The 17,592-nt window shown below is 41.7% G+C and overlaps 1 protein-coding gene across 11 annotated transcripts in view; it reads left to right on the top strand.

Moving 5' to 3' along the window:
* Positions 1-17,592, top strand: part of MIA2 (MIA SH3 domain ER export factor 2) — a 135,987-nt gene that overhangs the window by 38,561 nt on the left and 79,834 nt on the right. For 6 of the 11 annotated variants that reach the window (XM_066277885.1, XM_066277882.1, XM_066277881.1 and 3 more), the window contains 2 exons: positions 1,695-1,913; positions 2,353-2,453. In XM_066277885.1, coding sequence (XP_066133982.1) covers positions 1,695-1,913; positions 2,353-2,453 — 320 coding nt within the window. Of the gene's footprint in view, positions 1-1,694; positions 1,914-2,352; positions 2,454-8,736; positions 8,853-15,350; positions 15,495-17,423 lie in introns of those variants that run through there. The other 5 variants (XM_066277890.1, XM_066277887.1, XM_066277891.1 and 2 more) reach the window with 4 other exon arrangements.

Below are 17,592 nucleotides of genomic sequence, written 5' to 3'. Positions count from 1 at the left end.
ATTAACTGTAACAAAAAAGAAATTAAAATTGCATAAAAATTAGAGCTAGAGCATGCACCAAAAAAACAGATTGCATATTTGGAATCAGCGATGCAGAAATATATAGAAACAGTTCTAAAACCTCATGCAACAGAAAAATGAAAATAAAAATTGTTCCCCAGTGTTATACAGTTTTAAGAAATCTTTGTTGGTCAAGGAATAGGGAAATGTTATATGCCAGGCTGAATAATGATCCTTCAAAAGTGTCCTTGTCTTAATCTCTAGATCTTATGAATTTGTTACTTTACTAAACAAACAAGAAAAGGACCTTTCAGATGAAATTAAAATAAGCATCCTGAGCCTGACCAGGCGGTGGCCCAGTGGATTGAGCGTCGAACTGGGATGCGGAGAACCCGGGTTCGATACCCTGAGGTCACCAGCTTGAGTGTGGGTTCATCTGGTTTGAGCAAAGCTCACTAGCTTGGACCCAAAGTCGCTGGCTTGAGCAAGGGGTCACTCGGTCTGCGGTAGCCCCCTGATCAAGGCAGATATGAGAAAGTAATCAATGAACAACTAAGGTGTCCCAATGAAGAATTGATGCTTCTCATCTCTCTCCCTTTCTGTCTGTTTGTTTCTCTCGCTGTCTCTGTCACAAATTAATTAATTAATTAATTAATTAAATAAGCTACCTGAGATGGAGAGATTATCTTAGTGGGTCCAGTATAATCATAAGGTTTCTTATAAGAGAAAGATGGGAGGGTCAGATGGAGAGATTAGAACAGGGGTCCCCAAAGTTTTTACACAGGGGGCCAGTTCACTGTCCCTCAGACCGTTGGAGGGCCGGACTATAAAAAAAACTATGAACAAATTCCTATGCACACTGCACATATTTTAAAGTAAAAAAAACAAAGTGGGAACAAATACAATATTTAAAATAAAGAACAAGTAAATTTAAATCAACAAACTGACCAGTATTTTGTTCCAGGTCGATCCTTTATCCACTGTGCCACCACAGGCCAGTCTGACCAGTATTTTAATGGGAACTATGGGCCTGCTTTTGGCTAATGAGATGGTCAATGTCTGGTTCTATATTTGTCACTGCTAGCGATAACAAGTGATATGACCTGCTTCCGGAGCTGTGAGGCATGCGTCCCGCATCACCAGAAGTAGTACTGTATGTGAGCGATGCCACGCTTTGCGGCGCCACCACATACAGTACTGCAGGAGCACAGGATGCAGATGCATCCTCTCACTGACCACCAATGAAAGAGGTGCCCCTTCCAGAAGTGTGGCGGGGGCCGGATAAATGACCTCAGGGGGCCACATGCGGCCCGTGGGACATAGTTTGGGGACCCCTGGATTAGATATCTCACAGTTGATTTTGAAGATGAAAGAAGGAGCCCTGAGCCAAGGAATGCAGTGGCCTCCATAGTGTAGGAAAGGCAAAAAAATGAATTCTCCTCTAGGGTTTTCAGAAGGAACACAGCCCTCCGAACTTCTTGATTTTTAGGACTTGTGATCTCTAGAACTTTAAGAGCATATATTTGTATTAGTGAAGTCAGTAAGTGTGTGGCAGGGACTAATACAGGCTACAATTTATGTTTTAATGAATTTTTTTCCACAGTGATATATCATAATAATCACAAAGTTCCTAGAAAACAAAAGGGAAGCCCAAAACAAAGCAAGTATTAAAAGAATTCTCATTGATTTTGCAGATATGATCTCTGAAATAGAGTTACCAATGAGAAATCATGAGGACTTACACTTCAAAACTCCATCATCTAAAAATAATGATGAAAAATCAAAAGTATCACTATATACTGAAGAGCTTACTCAGCAGGAAATAGACGCATCTGTGGAAAATACCCTGCCAAACAGTGAAATGTTTGCAACTGATTACTCTTTGTCTTCTCAAAATAATATTGCCCAAAAAGGTAAGAAAAAAGTTATGTTTTTTAATGCAGCAATTAAGAAAACAGATTCAAAAGTTACATCATATAAAGAGTTAACTTGGCACCAGACCAGGTGGTGGCCAGTGGATAGAGCATCCACCTGGGATGCTGAGGACCCAAATCCAAAACCCTGAGGTTATTGAATTGAGCTCGAGCTCATCCAGCTTGAGCACAAGCTCACCAGCTTGATTATGGGGTCGCCGGCTTGAGCATGGGATCATAGGCATGACTCCATGGACGATTGCTCAGCTGGAGCCAGAACCCCCTGCCCCTCACCAAGGAACGTATGAGAAAGCAATCAATGAACAACTAAGGTGCTGCCACTACGATTTGATGCTTCTCATCTCTTTCCTTTCCTGTCTCTCTCACTAAATAAATAAATATATAAAGTTTTAACTTATTTTTCTTTATAAATCCACAGATTATGCTTCCAAGTGTCAGATTCTGAAATTTTTATTTCAAATTGATGTCCATGACTTCATAAATTATGCATTTTCATCAATTGTAATATTTACAGAAAGGGTAAGTTGACCTTTAAAATTTTTTGTAATCATTTTACCTATATTTCTGAAAATCAGTTTAAGTGAATCTTCCTTATGTAAACACTATATAATATTTCCATTGCCATAAAGTATTACAGGTAAGATTTCTCCTTACATAAACATTTTGTTACATAGATATTGTTAAGGATGTCCTTATTTTGTTCTTTTGGGGGGGGTGTTGATGGAGCTGTGATTTTATTTTTATCAATTTTTTGAATTGAATTTATTGGAGTGACATTGGTTAATAATATTATATAGATTTCAGGTATACAATTCTGTAACACATCATCTGTATATATATATATATATATATATATATTTTTTTTTTCATTTTTCTGAAGCTGGAAATGGGGAGAGACAGTCAGACAGACTCGACATACTCCCGCATGCGCCCGACCGGCATCCACCCGGCACGCCCACCAGGGGGCGATGCTCTGCCCATCCTGGGCGTCGCCATGTTGAGACCAGAGCCACTCTAGTGCCTGAGGCAGAGGCCACAGAGCCATCCCCAGCGCCCGGGCCATCTTTGCTCCAATGGAGCCTTGGCTGCAGGAGGGGAAGAGAGAGACAGAGAGGAAAGCGTGGCGGAGGGGTGGAGAAGCAAATGGGCACTTCTCCTGTGTGCCCTGGCCAGGAATCGAACCCGGGTCCTCTGCACGCTAGGCCGACGATCTACCACTGAGCCAACCGGCCAGGGCCACATCTGTATATTGTATTGTGTGTTCACCACCCCAAGTCAAATCTACTCCCATTACCATTTGTTCTCTTTTTACCCCCTACATCCCCCACACCTCCTCACTCTAGTAATTACCATACTATTGTGTCTATGAGTTTATTTTTTTTTATAATCCCTTTACTTTTTTTACTTAGTCCCTAAACTCCCTCCCCTCTAACAGCTGCCAGTCTGTTCTTTGTTAATGAGACTGTTTCTATTATGCTTGTTAGCTCATTTTGTTAATTAGGTTCCACATATAAGTGAAATCATATGGTACTTTTCTTCCTGTGACTGGCTTATTTCACTTAGCCTAATAGTCTCCAGGTCCAACCATGCTGTTGCAAAAGGTAAGATTTCTTTCTTGTTTACACCTAAGTAGTATTCCATTGAGTAAATGTATCACTGCTTCTTTATCCACTCATCTACTGATGGACAGCTGCAATGAACATAGGTGTGCATATGTTCTTTCGAACTAGTGTTCAGAATTCTTTGGATATATTTTCAGGAGTGGAATACCTGAGTCAAAAGGCAGTCACATTTTTTTTTTCTGAAGTTGGAAACGGGGAGGCAGTCAGACAGACTCCTGCATGTTCCCGACCGGAGTCCACCTGGCATGCCCACCAGGGGGCGATGTACTGCCCATCTGGGGCGTTGCTCCGTTGCAACCTGGGCCATTCTAGTGCCTGAGGCAGAGGCCATGGAGCCATCCTCAGCTCCCGGGCCCAACTTTGCTCCAATGGAACCTTGGCTGCGGGAGGGGAAGAGATAGACAGAGAGGAAGGAGAGGGGGAGGGGTGGAGAAGCAGATGGGCGCTTCTCCTGTGTGCCCTGGCCAGGAATCGAACCCGGGACTCCTGCACGCCAGGCCGATGCTCTACCACTGAACTAACTGGCCAGGGCCACATTTTTTTTTTTGAAGAAACTATATACTTTTCACAAAGGCTGTACCTAACCTCTTTCCCACCAACAGTGCATAAGGTTTTCCTTTTCTCTACATCCTTGCCAGCACTTGTTTGTTGATTTATTCATGATAGTTATTCTGACAGATGTGAGGTGATATTTTATTGTGATTTTATTTTGCATTTTTCTGATGACTAGTGACATTGAGCATCTTTTTCATATGTCTTTTGGCCATCTGTATGTCCTCTTTGGAGAAGTGTCTACTCAGGTCCTTTGCTCACTTTTTAATTGTATTGTTTGTTTTTTGGGGGTTGAGTTTTACAAGTTCTTTATAAGTTTTTAATTTTAAGCCCTTATCAGATATATCACTAGTGAATAGTTCTCCCATTGAGTAAGTTCTCTTTTCATTTTGTTGGTGGTTTCCTTTGCTGTGCAACAGCTTTTTATTTTTTATTATTATTACTTTTTAGTGAGCAAGAGACAGAGACAGAGACAGAAAAGGAGAGAGATAAGAAGCATCAATTTGTTGTTGTATCACTTTAGTTGTTCATTGATTACTTCTCATACAGGCCTTAACATGGGGGTGGGGGCTTCAGCTGAGCCTGTGATCCTTTGCTCAAGCCAGAAACTTTGGTCTTCAAATTAGTGATTTTTGGGCTCAAGCTGGTGACCATGGGATCATGTTGATGATCCCATGCTCAAGCCAGCAACCCACACTCAAGCTGGTGAACCCTTGCTCATGTCGGCAACATCAGGGTTTCAAACCTGGGATTTCAGCGTCCCAGGTTGATGCTCTGTCCACTGCGTCACTAATGGTCAGGTTGTACAACAGCTTTTTAGCTTAAAGTTATCCCATTTGTTTATTTTTTCAATTGTTTCCCTTGCCCAAAGAGATATATCATAAAAAAATATTGCTATGAGAAACTTCAAGATTTTACTACCTGTTTTCTTCTAGGATTTGTGTCTAATATTTAATTATTTAATCAATTTTGAGTTTATTCTTGTATTATGGTGTAAGGAGGTTGTCTAATTTCATTTTTTTGCATATATCTGTCCAAATTTCCAAACATCATTTATTGAATAGACTGTTTTTTACCCCATTGTATATTCTTGTCCTCTTTATCAAATATTAATTGAGCATTAAGGCACTTATTAACATTTCTTGTAATACTGGTTTGGTGGTAACAAACTCCTTTAGCTTTTTCTTGTCTAGGAAGTTCTTTATTTCTCCTTCAATTTTAAATGATAGCCTTGCCGGGTGATGTAGTTTTGGTTGTAGGTCTTTGCATTTCTTTACTTTGAATATTTTATGCCAATCCCTTCTGGCCTGAAATGTTAGAGTTGATAAATCAGCTGACAGTCTTATGGGAGCTCCTTTATAGGTAACTAACTGTCTCTTGGTGCTTTTAAGATTCTCTCTTTGTTTTCAACCTTTGCCATTTAAATTATGATGTGTCTTAGTGTGGGCCTCTTTGGATTCATCTTTTTTGAACTTTCTGCCCTTCTTAGATTTGTGTGCCTTTTTCCTTTGCCAGATTAGGGAAGGAATACATAAGAAACTACTTAATAGGTTCTTTTTTTTAATTTTTTTTTATTTTTTATTTATTTTATTTATTTATTCATTTTTAGAGAGGAGAGGGAGAGACAGAGAGAGAGAGAGAGAGAGAAGGGGGGGGAGGAGCTGGAAGCATCAACTCCCATATGTGCCTTGACCAGGCAAGCCCAGGGTTTCGAACCGGCGACCTCAGCATTTCCAGGTCGACGCTTTATCCACTGCGCCACCACAGGTCAGGCCCTTAATAGGTTCTTGAACCCTTTCTCTTTCTCTTCTCTTTTTGGTACCCCTATGATATAGATGACATTATGCTTCATGTTGTCCTAAAGGTTTCTTAGACTATCTTCATTTATTTTTATTTATTATTTTTGAGAGAGAGAGAGAGAGAATTTGTAGTTGCATCATTTTAGGTGCTCATTGATTAATTCTCATACATGCCTTGACTGGGGATCTCAAGCACAGCCAGTGTCCCCTTGCTCAAGCCAGCAATCTTGGACTCAAGCCAGCAACCCTGGACTTCAAGTCAGTGACTTTTGGGCTCAAGCCAGTGACCCTGGGATCATGTTGACGATACTGTGCTCAAACCAGTGACCTCACATTCAAGCTGACAAGCATGCACTCAAGCTGGCAGCCATGGGGTTTCGAACCTAGTACCTCAGCATCCCAGGTTGACACTCTATCCACTCTGCCACCACTGGTCAGGCAAACTATCTCCGTTTTATTTTTATTTTTTCTTTCAGGGACAGAGAGAGAGTCAGAGAGAGGGATAGATAGGGACAGCCAAGAATGGAGAGAGATGAGAAGCATCAATCATCAGTTTTTTGTTGCAACACCTTAGTTATTCATTGATTGCTTTCTCATATGTGCCTTGACCACGGGCCTTCAGCGGACTTTATAACCCCTTACTTGAGCCAGCGACCTTGGGTCTAAGCTGGTGAGCTTATTTGCTTAAGCCAGATGAGCCCACGCTCAAGCTGGTGACCTCGGGGTCTTGAACCTGGGTCCTCTGCATCCCAGACCGATGCTCTATCCACTGCGCCACCGCCTGGTCAGGTACTATCTCCGTTTTATAAATTCTTTTTTCTTTTTGCTGCTCTGCTTGGATGTCTCCTGCTACCTTGTATTGCAAATCACTGACTTGATTTTCTGCTTTTATCCAACCTCCTGTTTATTCCTTCCAGTTATTCTTCATTTCTGACTGTTTCTATTTTGCGGTTTCTATGTCCTTTTTAGTGCATTGTAGTTCACACTAAATCCCTTGAGCATCCTTATAACCTTTTTTATGAACTTTATGTCTGGTAAATTGGTTGTCTCCATTTCACTTACCTTTATTCTGGAAATTTCTCCTGTTCTTTCATTTGGGGCATGTTTCTTTGGCTTTGCATTTTTGCTGCCTCTTTGTATTGCCTCTTTTATATAGTAGGTAGATCTGCTATGTCTTCCAGTCTTGGTATGGTGGCCTTATGTAGTATGTTTTCTGTGGAAACCAGTGGTGCAGTCTCTTTGGTCACTTGAGCTGGGTGCTCCAGGAATGTCCCTTGTGTAAAGTAGGTGGGCCCTCTTATTGTAATGGAGTCTTGATTGCTATTGGCTCATTCCTGCATGGAGTTGACCCACAGGCTGCTGACTATGAGAATCTACCCCAACCACAGTGTATACATGCTGTACAGGTGCTGACCACATGAAGCACAATTTGCCTCAGCAGGGTCTGGTGACTGTCAAGATCTCCTTTTGGATATGCTACTTGTAAAGCTAATTGTATCCTGCTCTGATGTTGTCTGAAGCTGGTCTCTGTTTGTGTTGGCTCAGGAGCCTCCTGGGAGGGATTCTGGTGCAGGCCAATGTCAGACACTGCCTGTTACTGGCCCTGGGCAAACAGTTTGGCGCTACAAAGCAATTCTCTTTGTGGTTTCTTCTGTAAATCCTTGGTTATAAGACTTCTCTTCAGCTAGTCTTCAGTTGGTTATTCAGGTTAATTATCTATATTTTAGTTGTACAGGGAGTCTTCAGGTTATGAGTCTCCACATACGATGTTTTGAGTTTACAACTCTCACTCCCATAAAAACTTAAAAAAATAAGATGTAAGTGTTTTGGCTTCTTCTGTTAGTGTCGTACTTATGGACTACATGGGAAAACTAGTTTGGTTATACTTAGTGGAAGAATACACAGTAATGCAACAGATGAGTGAGGGGATTGGTGTTCCCAGTACACTCCTATGCCATTTTGGACTGTTAAAAGTGCCAGTGTTCTGTTTGTGTTAGGCTAGGGTGTGTTCCGACTTACACCAAGATTTAGGTTACATCACTGTTGTAGGAACGGAACTGTGTCATAACCCGAGGACCTCCTGTAATTCTAGTTTGGTCTATCTTGGATCCTAAAGATTTCTTTTTAACTTTTTCTTAAGCTTTGTTGATCTTGAGTATTGGATTTTTTCTTACCTTTTTTTAAATCAGGGAAAATTATACTAAATGTGTAAACTTAAGAAATAATATGAACTAGCCTGACCAGTGGTGGCACAGTGGGTTGAGTGTCAGCTGGGATGCTGAGGGCCCTGGTTCAAAACCCTAAGGTTTCTGGCTAGAGCAGAGGCTTGTCAGCTTGAGTGTTGGGTTGCTGGCTTGAATGCAAGATCATCAAAATGATCCCATGGTTGCTGGCTTGAGCCCAAGGTTGCTGGCTTAAAGCCTAAGGTTACTGGTTTGAAGCCCAAGGTCACTGGCTTGAGCAAAGGGTCAATGGCTTGGCTTGAGGCCCCTGTCAAGGCACGTATGAGAAGCTATCAGTTAAAAAAATTAAAAAAACTAAAGTGAAACAACCACAAGTTGATGCTTCTCATCTCTCCCCCCTCTTCCCCCCCCTTTCTAAAAGAAAAAAAGAAGAAAGAAAGAAAAGAAATAATAGGATTTAAAAATGAGTCTCAAAAAAATTGTGGCCCTGGCCAGTTGTCTCAGTGGTAGAGCATTGGCCCAGTACGTGGTTGTCCCAGGCTCAATTGCCAGTCAGGGCACACAGGAGAAGCCACCATCTGCTTCTACATCCTTCCCCCTCCCCTTCTCATTTCTTTCTCTTTATCTCTCTCTTGTTCTCCCACAGAATGGCTCAGTTGGAGCAAGTTGGAACAAGTTGGTCCTGGGCAGTGAGGATGGCTCCATGGCCTTGCCTCAAGTACTAAAATAGCTCAGTTGCCAAGCAACAGAGCAATGGCTCCAGATGGGCAGAGCATTGTCTCATAGAAGGCTTACTGGGTGGATTCTGGTCAGGGTGCATGTGTCTGTCTCTCTGCTTCCCTGCTACTCACTTAAGAAAAAAAGAACGAAGAAGAAAATTATGAGTACAGTCAACTCTCTGTATCTGTGGGTTTCACATATGCAGATTCAACCAAATGCTGGTCAAAAAATTTTTTTTAAATGTTTGGTTGTTTCCAATATGTACTATGTATACTGCTCACAAAAATTAGGTTATATGTAAAAATGGATATGAAGTGATAAAAAAAGCATTTGATTTTTTTTTATTAAACAAGTATATCAGAAAAGCAAACGATAAATCAAAGAAGTTGTTCGATTAGGCTAATAAGATACAAAACCAACTTTTATTTCATTGGTGAAAAGGCTAAAAGTACTGGAGTATCTGCATGTTCCCTGATTCCCTAATTTTTGTGAGCAATGTAGTTAGGGCTATGATGGTTGGGTCTGTACTGAATGGTTACAGACTTTTTCTTGTCATTATTCCCTAAACAGTACAGTGTAGTGACTAATTACATAGCATTAACATTGTATTAGGTATTGTAAGTAATCAAAAGAAGATTTAAAGTATATGGGAGGATGTGTATAGATTATATGCAAATACAATGCCATTTTATACAAGGACTTGAGCTTCTGCAGATTTTGGTATGCTTCGGGGTCCTGAAATTCATCCCCCACAGATACTGAGGAAGACTATATCTAAATGACAGTTGTGACCTCAAAATGGGGTGATGTGAGTACTTTGCAAAAGCAACTAATGTTTCAAAATTTAACCAACCCATAACTAGAAGTTCAAAATCTGTATATTTTTTCATTTATTATAAAACCTATTAAGTCATAACTCATTTATTGTAAATGAGATATTGCAAAAGGACCTAATTGTAGTACTTGGCACAAATATGACTTCTTTTTCTCATCTGCTGCTACCATATAAATAGTTGAGGAAACATTTTTATTTTCTTATTTACATTTTAAGATGAAATTTAACAGTGGTTTCTTTCAAGGAGCTCTCTCTGGTTGGAGGTCATAAGTAAGAAAAACAATAATTATAATACAAAGCTATAATAGCCATTGGATGCTATTGATGTACAGGAGTGGTCTGGTAGACTGATTGAAAATGTAGGCAGAGAGGGTACAGAGAAGCCTCAAAAGTGTTGCACAGGAGATCATATTTGAGCTAATTTTGTGTGTGTGTGTGTGTGTGTGTGACAAAACAATAGAATGTATTCTCTCACAGTTCTGGAGGTGAAATCTGAAATTAAGGTGTCAGCTGGGTTGCATTCTCTCCAGAGACTCTACAGGAGAATCCTTCCTTGCCTCTTTTAGCTTCTGGTGGCTTCAGACATTCTTTACTTAAGGCCACCTGAGTTTAATCTCTTCCTACATTATTATTATTAATATTATTACTATTATTTGATTTTTGAGAGAGAGGAAGGGAGAGAGAGAGGAAAGAGAGAGATGAGAAGCATTAACTTATAGTCACTTCACTTTAATTGTACATTAATCGTTTCTCATATGTGCCTTGAATGGGGGTGTGGGACTCAAGCCAGAGACCTTGGGCTGAAGCCAGCGACCTTGGGCTTCAAGCCAGTCACCTTTGGGATTATGCCAATGATTCCACATTCAAGCTAGCAAGCCGGTGCTCAATCAAGCCAATTACCCTGTGCTTAAGGTGGTAACCTGAGTGTTTTGAATCAGGGACGTCAGCGTGTCTCTATCCACTGCACCTACACTGGTCAGGCTCTTCCTACATTTTTTTTTTTTATTTGTATTTTTCTGTAGTGAGAAGTGGGAAGGCAGACAGATAGACTCCCGCATGTGCCTGACCAGGATCCACCTGGCATGCCCACTAGGGGGCGATGCTCTGCCCATCTGGGCAGTTGCTCCAATGCCACGGGAGCCATTCTAGCTCCTGAGGCAGAGGCCGCAGAGCCATCCTCAGCACCTGGGGCCAACCTTGCTCCAATGGAGCCTTGGCTGCAGGAGGGGAAGAGAGAGCAGAGAGAAAGGAGGGGGAAAAGAGTGGAGAAGCAGATGAATGCTTCTTCTGTGTGCCCTGGTGGGGAATTGAATCAGGGACTTTCACACACCGGGCCGATGCTCTACTGTTGAGCCAACTGGCCAGGTCCTTTTCCTACATTTTTCACAGAGCCTTCTCTTCTGTGTGTTTCATTTTAGATAATCTTGAAGGAATCTAGTAGAAGTTAGAAAAAGAAAGGATGGGCATTCTAGGCTGAAGAGAGTCCAATCTTAAAAGTATAGAAGTGGAAGAGATTATGGCATTTTTGAAGAACTAAAAGCAATTTAGTCTGATTGAATATGTGCCGAGACTGAAGATGTATATATACAGGGATTAAATAATTAATTTTTTGCATATTTTGATAGGAAGTTGACCTTTATCTTGTAGATAATGGAACACTATTGAAGGATTTTAAGCAGGGACTAAAATGAAGAAGTTTCATTTATAGTCTGTTAGCATTGTCAAATAAGAATTTAACAGGTTAAAACCAGAGATAGATAATTCAGTCAAGAAGTTATTACGGCTCTGGTCAGGTAGCTCAGTTGGTTAGAGCCTTGTTCCAATATGCCAAAGGTGTGTATTTGATCCCGGTCAAGGTACATACAAGAATCAACCAATGAATGTATAAATAAGTGAATCAACAAATCAGTGATATTCTCTATCTCTCTCTCATTACTCTCTCACTCTAAAATCAATCAACCAAAAAAAAAGAAGTTATTACATTAGGTTAAGAAGTAAATGGTGAAGGTCTAAATCAGGGTTTACAAATTTATGGAATGAATGAAGCACAGGTGAAGGTGAGAAGTGTCATCAGCTGGAGAATGTGTGCCAACTCCCAGCACCTGGTTGCATTTACCTTCAGTCTGGTATTTCCAGATCTTCTGATATTTTAAGAAAATTTGGAAATCTGGGTTTTTGTGTGAAATTTCCCAATTTTCAATAATGCCAAATACTCATATTTTAAAAATCACCACATAGGTTGTTGGGTTTGGCCCACTAGCCACCTTTTAAAATCTTTGGCCTAATATTTTATGGAGGTTATTAAAATGATTGGAAGGACAGACAGGTCTTTTATAGAGAAAATTGATTGGATTTAATGATTGATTGATTGTAGCAAGGAGAAGAAAATGGAAAAGTGAGGATAACTTACTAGGTTTTTAGTGAGGGTGACCAGTAGATGGTAGTGCCACCAACTGTGATAACAGTCTGTGAAAACTGGGCTTAATGGCATATATATTTTAATTTCAGAAGCTTTGTCCATCCATATTTTTCTTTGCTAGGTTCTAGAGAGTTGACATTACCTGATAAATAAGTCCAAAGAAGTGGTTAATTTACTCCAATTGATTTGACTGTGAATTTGTTGATTAAAAACTTCACTTAGAAATCTACTCCACCGTAGGAGAACTAACATGTCTTTCAACTGTCATCCCCCTTCCTCACAAATTATACCAGTGAAGTTACTAAATTAGTAAAATAATTTATCAATCAGTACTTGATGTTCACCCTTCATATAAAGTGCTTATTTATAAAGGATATGCTAAGTATGTATATTTTTGTAGAGTCAGTAAATAGTCACATACATTTTACTTGGACTATTTTGGTTGAAATTCTTTAGACATAAAAATATTGAATTTAAATTTATGTTAATTGTCTTGTGACCTTAGAAAGTTATTGATTCTTTGGAGGAGTTTACAACTAGGATATCAGAAGCTGAGACTAGGTGAAAGGCTGGTTGCACATTGTTTAAAAATTATGAACCAGTTGCTAACATTTAAAAGGTTAGTTCACATAAAAATCTGGATTTCTGGATTCTCTTGAAAAAGCATAAGAGTATAATAAATATATTATCTTCCATTCTCATATGGCAACAGGAAGCTCAAGCTGAAGAGTGCTTGCATTGAATAGACATGCATTCTTCATTTCCCTACATTTATTTCAACTATTTGGCCTCTATAAGGCTTTAAGTTCATAATGTATGAACTAAATGTTCTGAAGAGTTCCTGCTAGATCTTGAATTGTAACAATTTTAGTGCATTGATTAAGCACCCATATTATAGTTTTGAATAGCTACAGTATTGGAAAATTTGAGGAATTTTCCAGTTAAATTTAGGTGAAAGGCTTTCCTTTTCTTTTCTTTTTTTTTTTTTTCATTTTTCTGAAGCTGGAAACAGGGAGAGACAGTCAGACAGACTCCCGCATACGCCCGACCGGGATCCACCCGGCACGCCCACCAGGGGCGACGCTCTGCCCACCAGGGGGCGATGCTCTGCCCATCCTGGGCGTCGCCATGTTGCGACCAGAGCCACTCTAGCGCCTGAGGCAGAGGCCACAGAGCCATCCCCAGCGCCCGGGCCATCTTTGCTCCAATGGAGCCTTGGCTGCGGGAGGGGAAGAGAGAGACAGAGAGGAAGGAGAGGGGGAGGGGTGGAGAAGCAAATGGGCGCTTCTCCTGTGTGCCCTGGCCGGGAATCGAACCCGGGTCCTCCGCACGCTAGGCCGACGCTCTACCGCTGAGCCAACCGGCCAGGGCAGCTTTCCTTTTCTTGTCTAGATGTTTCAGGTAATTGTTTCTATTTGCTGGTAATATCAGATTTTGTTTACAACATACTTTCTTTGTTTAATTAATAGGAATCAATAACACTTTTTATCTACTTTATAACTGAGGAAGCTCTTTGAGTTTTAACATTTATATATTCTTAACTGGAATGCTTCATTTATTTTTTTTAATTTTTAAATTTTTTAAATTTTTTTACTTTTATTAATTTTTAGAGAGGAGAAAGAGAGTGAGAGAGAGAGAGAGAGAGAGAGAGAAGAGGAGGGAGGAGCAGGAAACATCAACTCCCATATGTGCCTTAATCAGGCAAGCCCAGGGTTTTGAACTGGCGACCTCAGCATTCCAGGTTGACGCTTTATCCACTGCACCACCACAGGTCAGGCTGGAATGCTTCATTTATATGTGGAATAACAATGGAAATCACCTAGCTCCTGTTCAACAGGTAGTTCTCGATTTAAATGTTCTGAGAGCAACTCTTACATTATAGTTCAGAGAAGGAAAATGTTTGATTTACTTCCCAAGGATTAGATCTTATAGACTGTGACATTGCCTGTTTAATTAGATAGGAGCGACTAGAACTTAAAGCTTTGCAACCAGGCTTTTCATAAAGGAAATTAGTTTCTAGGTTGTAGACAAGGTTTACTGGTTAGCATGTTTCCAATGTTTTGGATGCTTTTTATTTTATTTATTTTTTTAATTAATTAATTTATTTATTTATTCATTTTAGAGAGGAGAGGGAGAGACAGAGAAAGAGAGAGGAGAGACAGAGAGAGAGAAGGGGGGGAGGAGCTGGAAGCATCAACTCCCATATGTGCCTTGACCAGGCAAGCCTAGGGTTTCAAACCAGCAACCTCAGCATTTCCAGGTCGACGCTTTATCCACTGTGCCACCACAGGTCAGGCTGGATGCTTTTTAGTAGTTATCATAAATACTAACAGCATTTATTCTTCATTTCCTTTAAAGCAGGCCTATTAAAGACAGCAAAATTCCATGTCTACTTAAGATCTCTCAGTATCTTTTAACATTTTTTATTGATTTTTAGAGAGAGGGGAGAGGGAGGAGGAAGTGGGAAGCATCAACTCAACTCATAGTATAGGTAGTTGCTTCCCGTATGTGCCTTGACTGGGCAAGCCCAGGGTTTTGAACTGGCAACCTCAGCATTCCAGGTTGACGCTTTATCCACTGTGCCAACACAGGCCAGGGCTACCTCTGAATATCATTTACATAGCGAAAATTATATACTCTATATGAACAGACTATTGAATAAATCATGCAATTTAATTTTTATCAGTTACCAAATTCAGGATTTCTCTTTGTAATCATAGCTTTTTTTTTTTTTTTTTTTTTTTTTTGTATTTTTCTGAAGTTGGAAACGGGGAGAGAAAGACAGACTCCCACATGTGCCCGACTGGGATCCACCCGGCACGCCCACCAGGGGGCGACGCTCTGCCCACCAGGGGGCGATGCTCTGCCCCTCCGGGGGGTCGCTCTGTTGCGACCAGAGCCACTGTAGTGCCTGGGACAGAGGCCAAGGAGCCACCCCCAGCGCCCGGGCCATCTTTGCTCCAATGGAGCCTTGCTGCAGGAGGGGAAGAGAGAGACAGAGAGGAAGGAGAGGGGGAGGGGTGGAGAAGCAGATGGGTGCTTCTCCTGTGTGCCCTGGCCGGGAATCGAACCTGGGACTTCTGCATGCCAGGCCGATGCTCCACCACTGAGCCAACTGGCCAGGGCCTGTAATCATAGCTTTTTTTAAGAGGCTAGTACTATGTATAATATTTAGTAGAGTGATATTTAATCAGGAGTGATGTCCATGAAATTGAATTATGTGTTGGTAGTCACAACTCCACCTATAGCACCCCTTTTACCCACAAGTGTCAAAACAGGATCACAGTCTGTGTTGAAACAGAAGAGTGCAGGATGTATTAGAATTTGAAATCTTTCTCAAGGATATGAGATCTTTAGCAAAACTTTATTTACATGTTAGGATATTTTAGCATGAATTTAAAGAATGGACTTGAAAGATCTAGAGGAAGAGGTAAGTTTCTATATGACTATTAAGTATATAGAAATTAGGTTTGAATCTGGCATTGAGTTTGAGTTTTATTGTGTTTTTGCTATGGGTGAGGTGAAACTTTTATATTTTTCTTTTTAAAATATTTCATTTATTCTTTCATCCCTAATTTATGTTTTTAATATTTGGAATGGTAATCATTGAAAAACTGGAAAAGGGCAAAGACTGTCTTAGGGAGGACAAAGGGATTAAAAACAAATGTTTCAGGTTATAAGTAAGTCCTAAAAGCTGAAAATGATTCTGAAGTTTCCTGAAAAAAATTCAGACTTACTAATTTTTATCGAGTAATACAATGTTTTAATGGAGGCATACATTGTTCTAAGATTCTTTGAAATTTTAAAGATAAAATTTTGGTAATGCTTCTGTTTTTACTTTAATTGCTACTCACATAATTTCAACACACACTGTTCAACACCTATGAGGGTTGTGTAATGCCTTAAAAATGGAGCATTATTAAGCAATTTCTGCTTAATCCCTGACACTGATAGTTTCTGAAACTTGTTAGGTTGATGTAGCAAACAGGAGAGAATACCTTGAGTTCTAAAAAACTAGGCTGCATTTTCGGCCTGAAAATCACTTGTGAACTTGGGACACTTCTGGATTCTTAGTTTACATTAGGGACATTTCTCATGGATTTAAGATTTTAACTATTGGGTTCTCTTGGGTGATTTGTTTAAGGAAGAAGTATCAGTTCCTTTTCGAGTTGCTTTACTGAGGACTTGAGTTGGAAGGCTGAATTTGGTGAGGACTGTTATGCTGGCAAAGGAAGATTTAGGGATGGGTCATTTCTTACACGATGTCAGTTAAAACCATCTCCCAGGAACAAATCCAGCGCCCCTTATTCGACAGACCTAAAAATAGGGCCCTAAATTTAGAGCAAGGTTCTACTTGTAGCTTCCCTTCTCAGCATTAGTCAAGGCAAGTGCACACGGTGTTGATTTAGCATTTGGGTAAGTAACTCAGAGCTCATCAAGTTTAGGACAGTTGTGCCTAGCAAATGCTGAGTTAACTCAGGTAAAAGTGAGTAACCTCTAAGAATCCTGTGCTGGGCAGAGGAGACCCGATCAGTGTTCTCTTGCATGAGCGAGGTTACACTTTGTCCAGACAACTGGTTACCCGAGATTCCTTCCTGTCCAAAGTGGAAAGTCTGGACAACGGTTGGCAGGACCTATAGTTGCGGGCCCTGCAGGTCTTTTCTGTCATGAAGGCAGCCGCAGGTTTTCCCGGACCAGTGGGGTCCCCCAGGGTGCAGCGCCGTCAGGGCCTTCGAGGGTTGCGGATAGAAGGCACCTGCAGGGCTGCAAGAAGAAAGCGCAGTGGCTTGGGGCTGGGTCGGGCACTGGCCCCTGGGCAGAGGAGGCGCGCCGTGCTCAATCCTCGGGGCTGCACTGAGGGGTCTCCCTGGGGAGCCTCAGTGCTGCTGGGCCACCTGAAACGGGAGGGGTGGTCTTGGGCCTAGGCCCTTGTCTTCCGGCCTGAGCAGCCCATACCATAGCGCTGAGCCTGAGGCGAATCCCATTTTCTCAGCCCCGAGCACTTAGACTTCCAAAGGTGGACAGCTTCGCCAGGGAGAGCGCGCCGGGCCCTTTAAGAGCGAGCCCAGGACACGTCTACCAACCCTGCGCGGAGTAGGAGGGGACATTTTCCGCGTCCCTGCCTCCCTGTCTTCCAACTGCGGCCTGGCCGAAACCAACCGGAGGGGTGGCGGCGAGGAGAAGGCACGTTACAGGTTCTAGTGGGGACGGGCCTGGATCTTTGGGGCCCCTGGACGCAAACGTAAGATAAGCGCCGAGGCTCCTCCACGGGCAGCGGCTACACCTGGGGCTTGCGGCGCCTGTTCCCTCCAGCACCTCACCCCCGCAGCCGGTGCCGTAGTGGTTTGGTCTGGTTGCTCAGTACGGGTTTGGGTTCTGGACAGAACACTGCGCGCTGTCTGCTGCTGTCTGTGGCTCGGCCAGGCCGTGGCTGTGGCGGCTGTGTCCACAGCAGCCTTGGCGCCATGGAGGAGCCCAGGACTGCCCCTCAGCCGTACTTGGGGCTGGTCCTGGAAAAGCTGCGCAGG

Source organism: Saccopteryx bilineata, chromosome 4 (genome assembly GCF_036850765.1).
Source record: "Saccopteryx bilineata isolate mSacBil1 chromosome 4, mSacBil1_pri_phased_curated, whole genome shotgun sequence".
NCBI classification, from domain to species: domain Eukaryota; kingdom Metazoa; phylum Chordata; class Mammalia; order Chiroptera; family Emballonuridae; genus Saccopteryx; species Saccopteryx bilineata.
The sequence above is the reverse complement of the archived record's forward strand: the minus strand, read 5'-3'. Positions and strand labels throughout refer to the sequence as shown.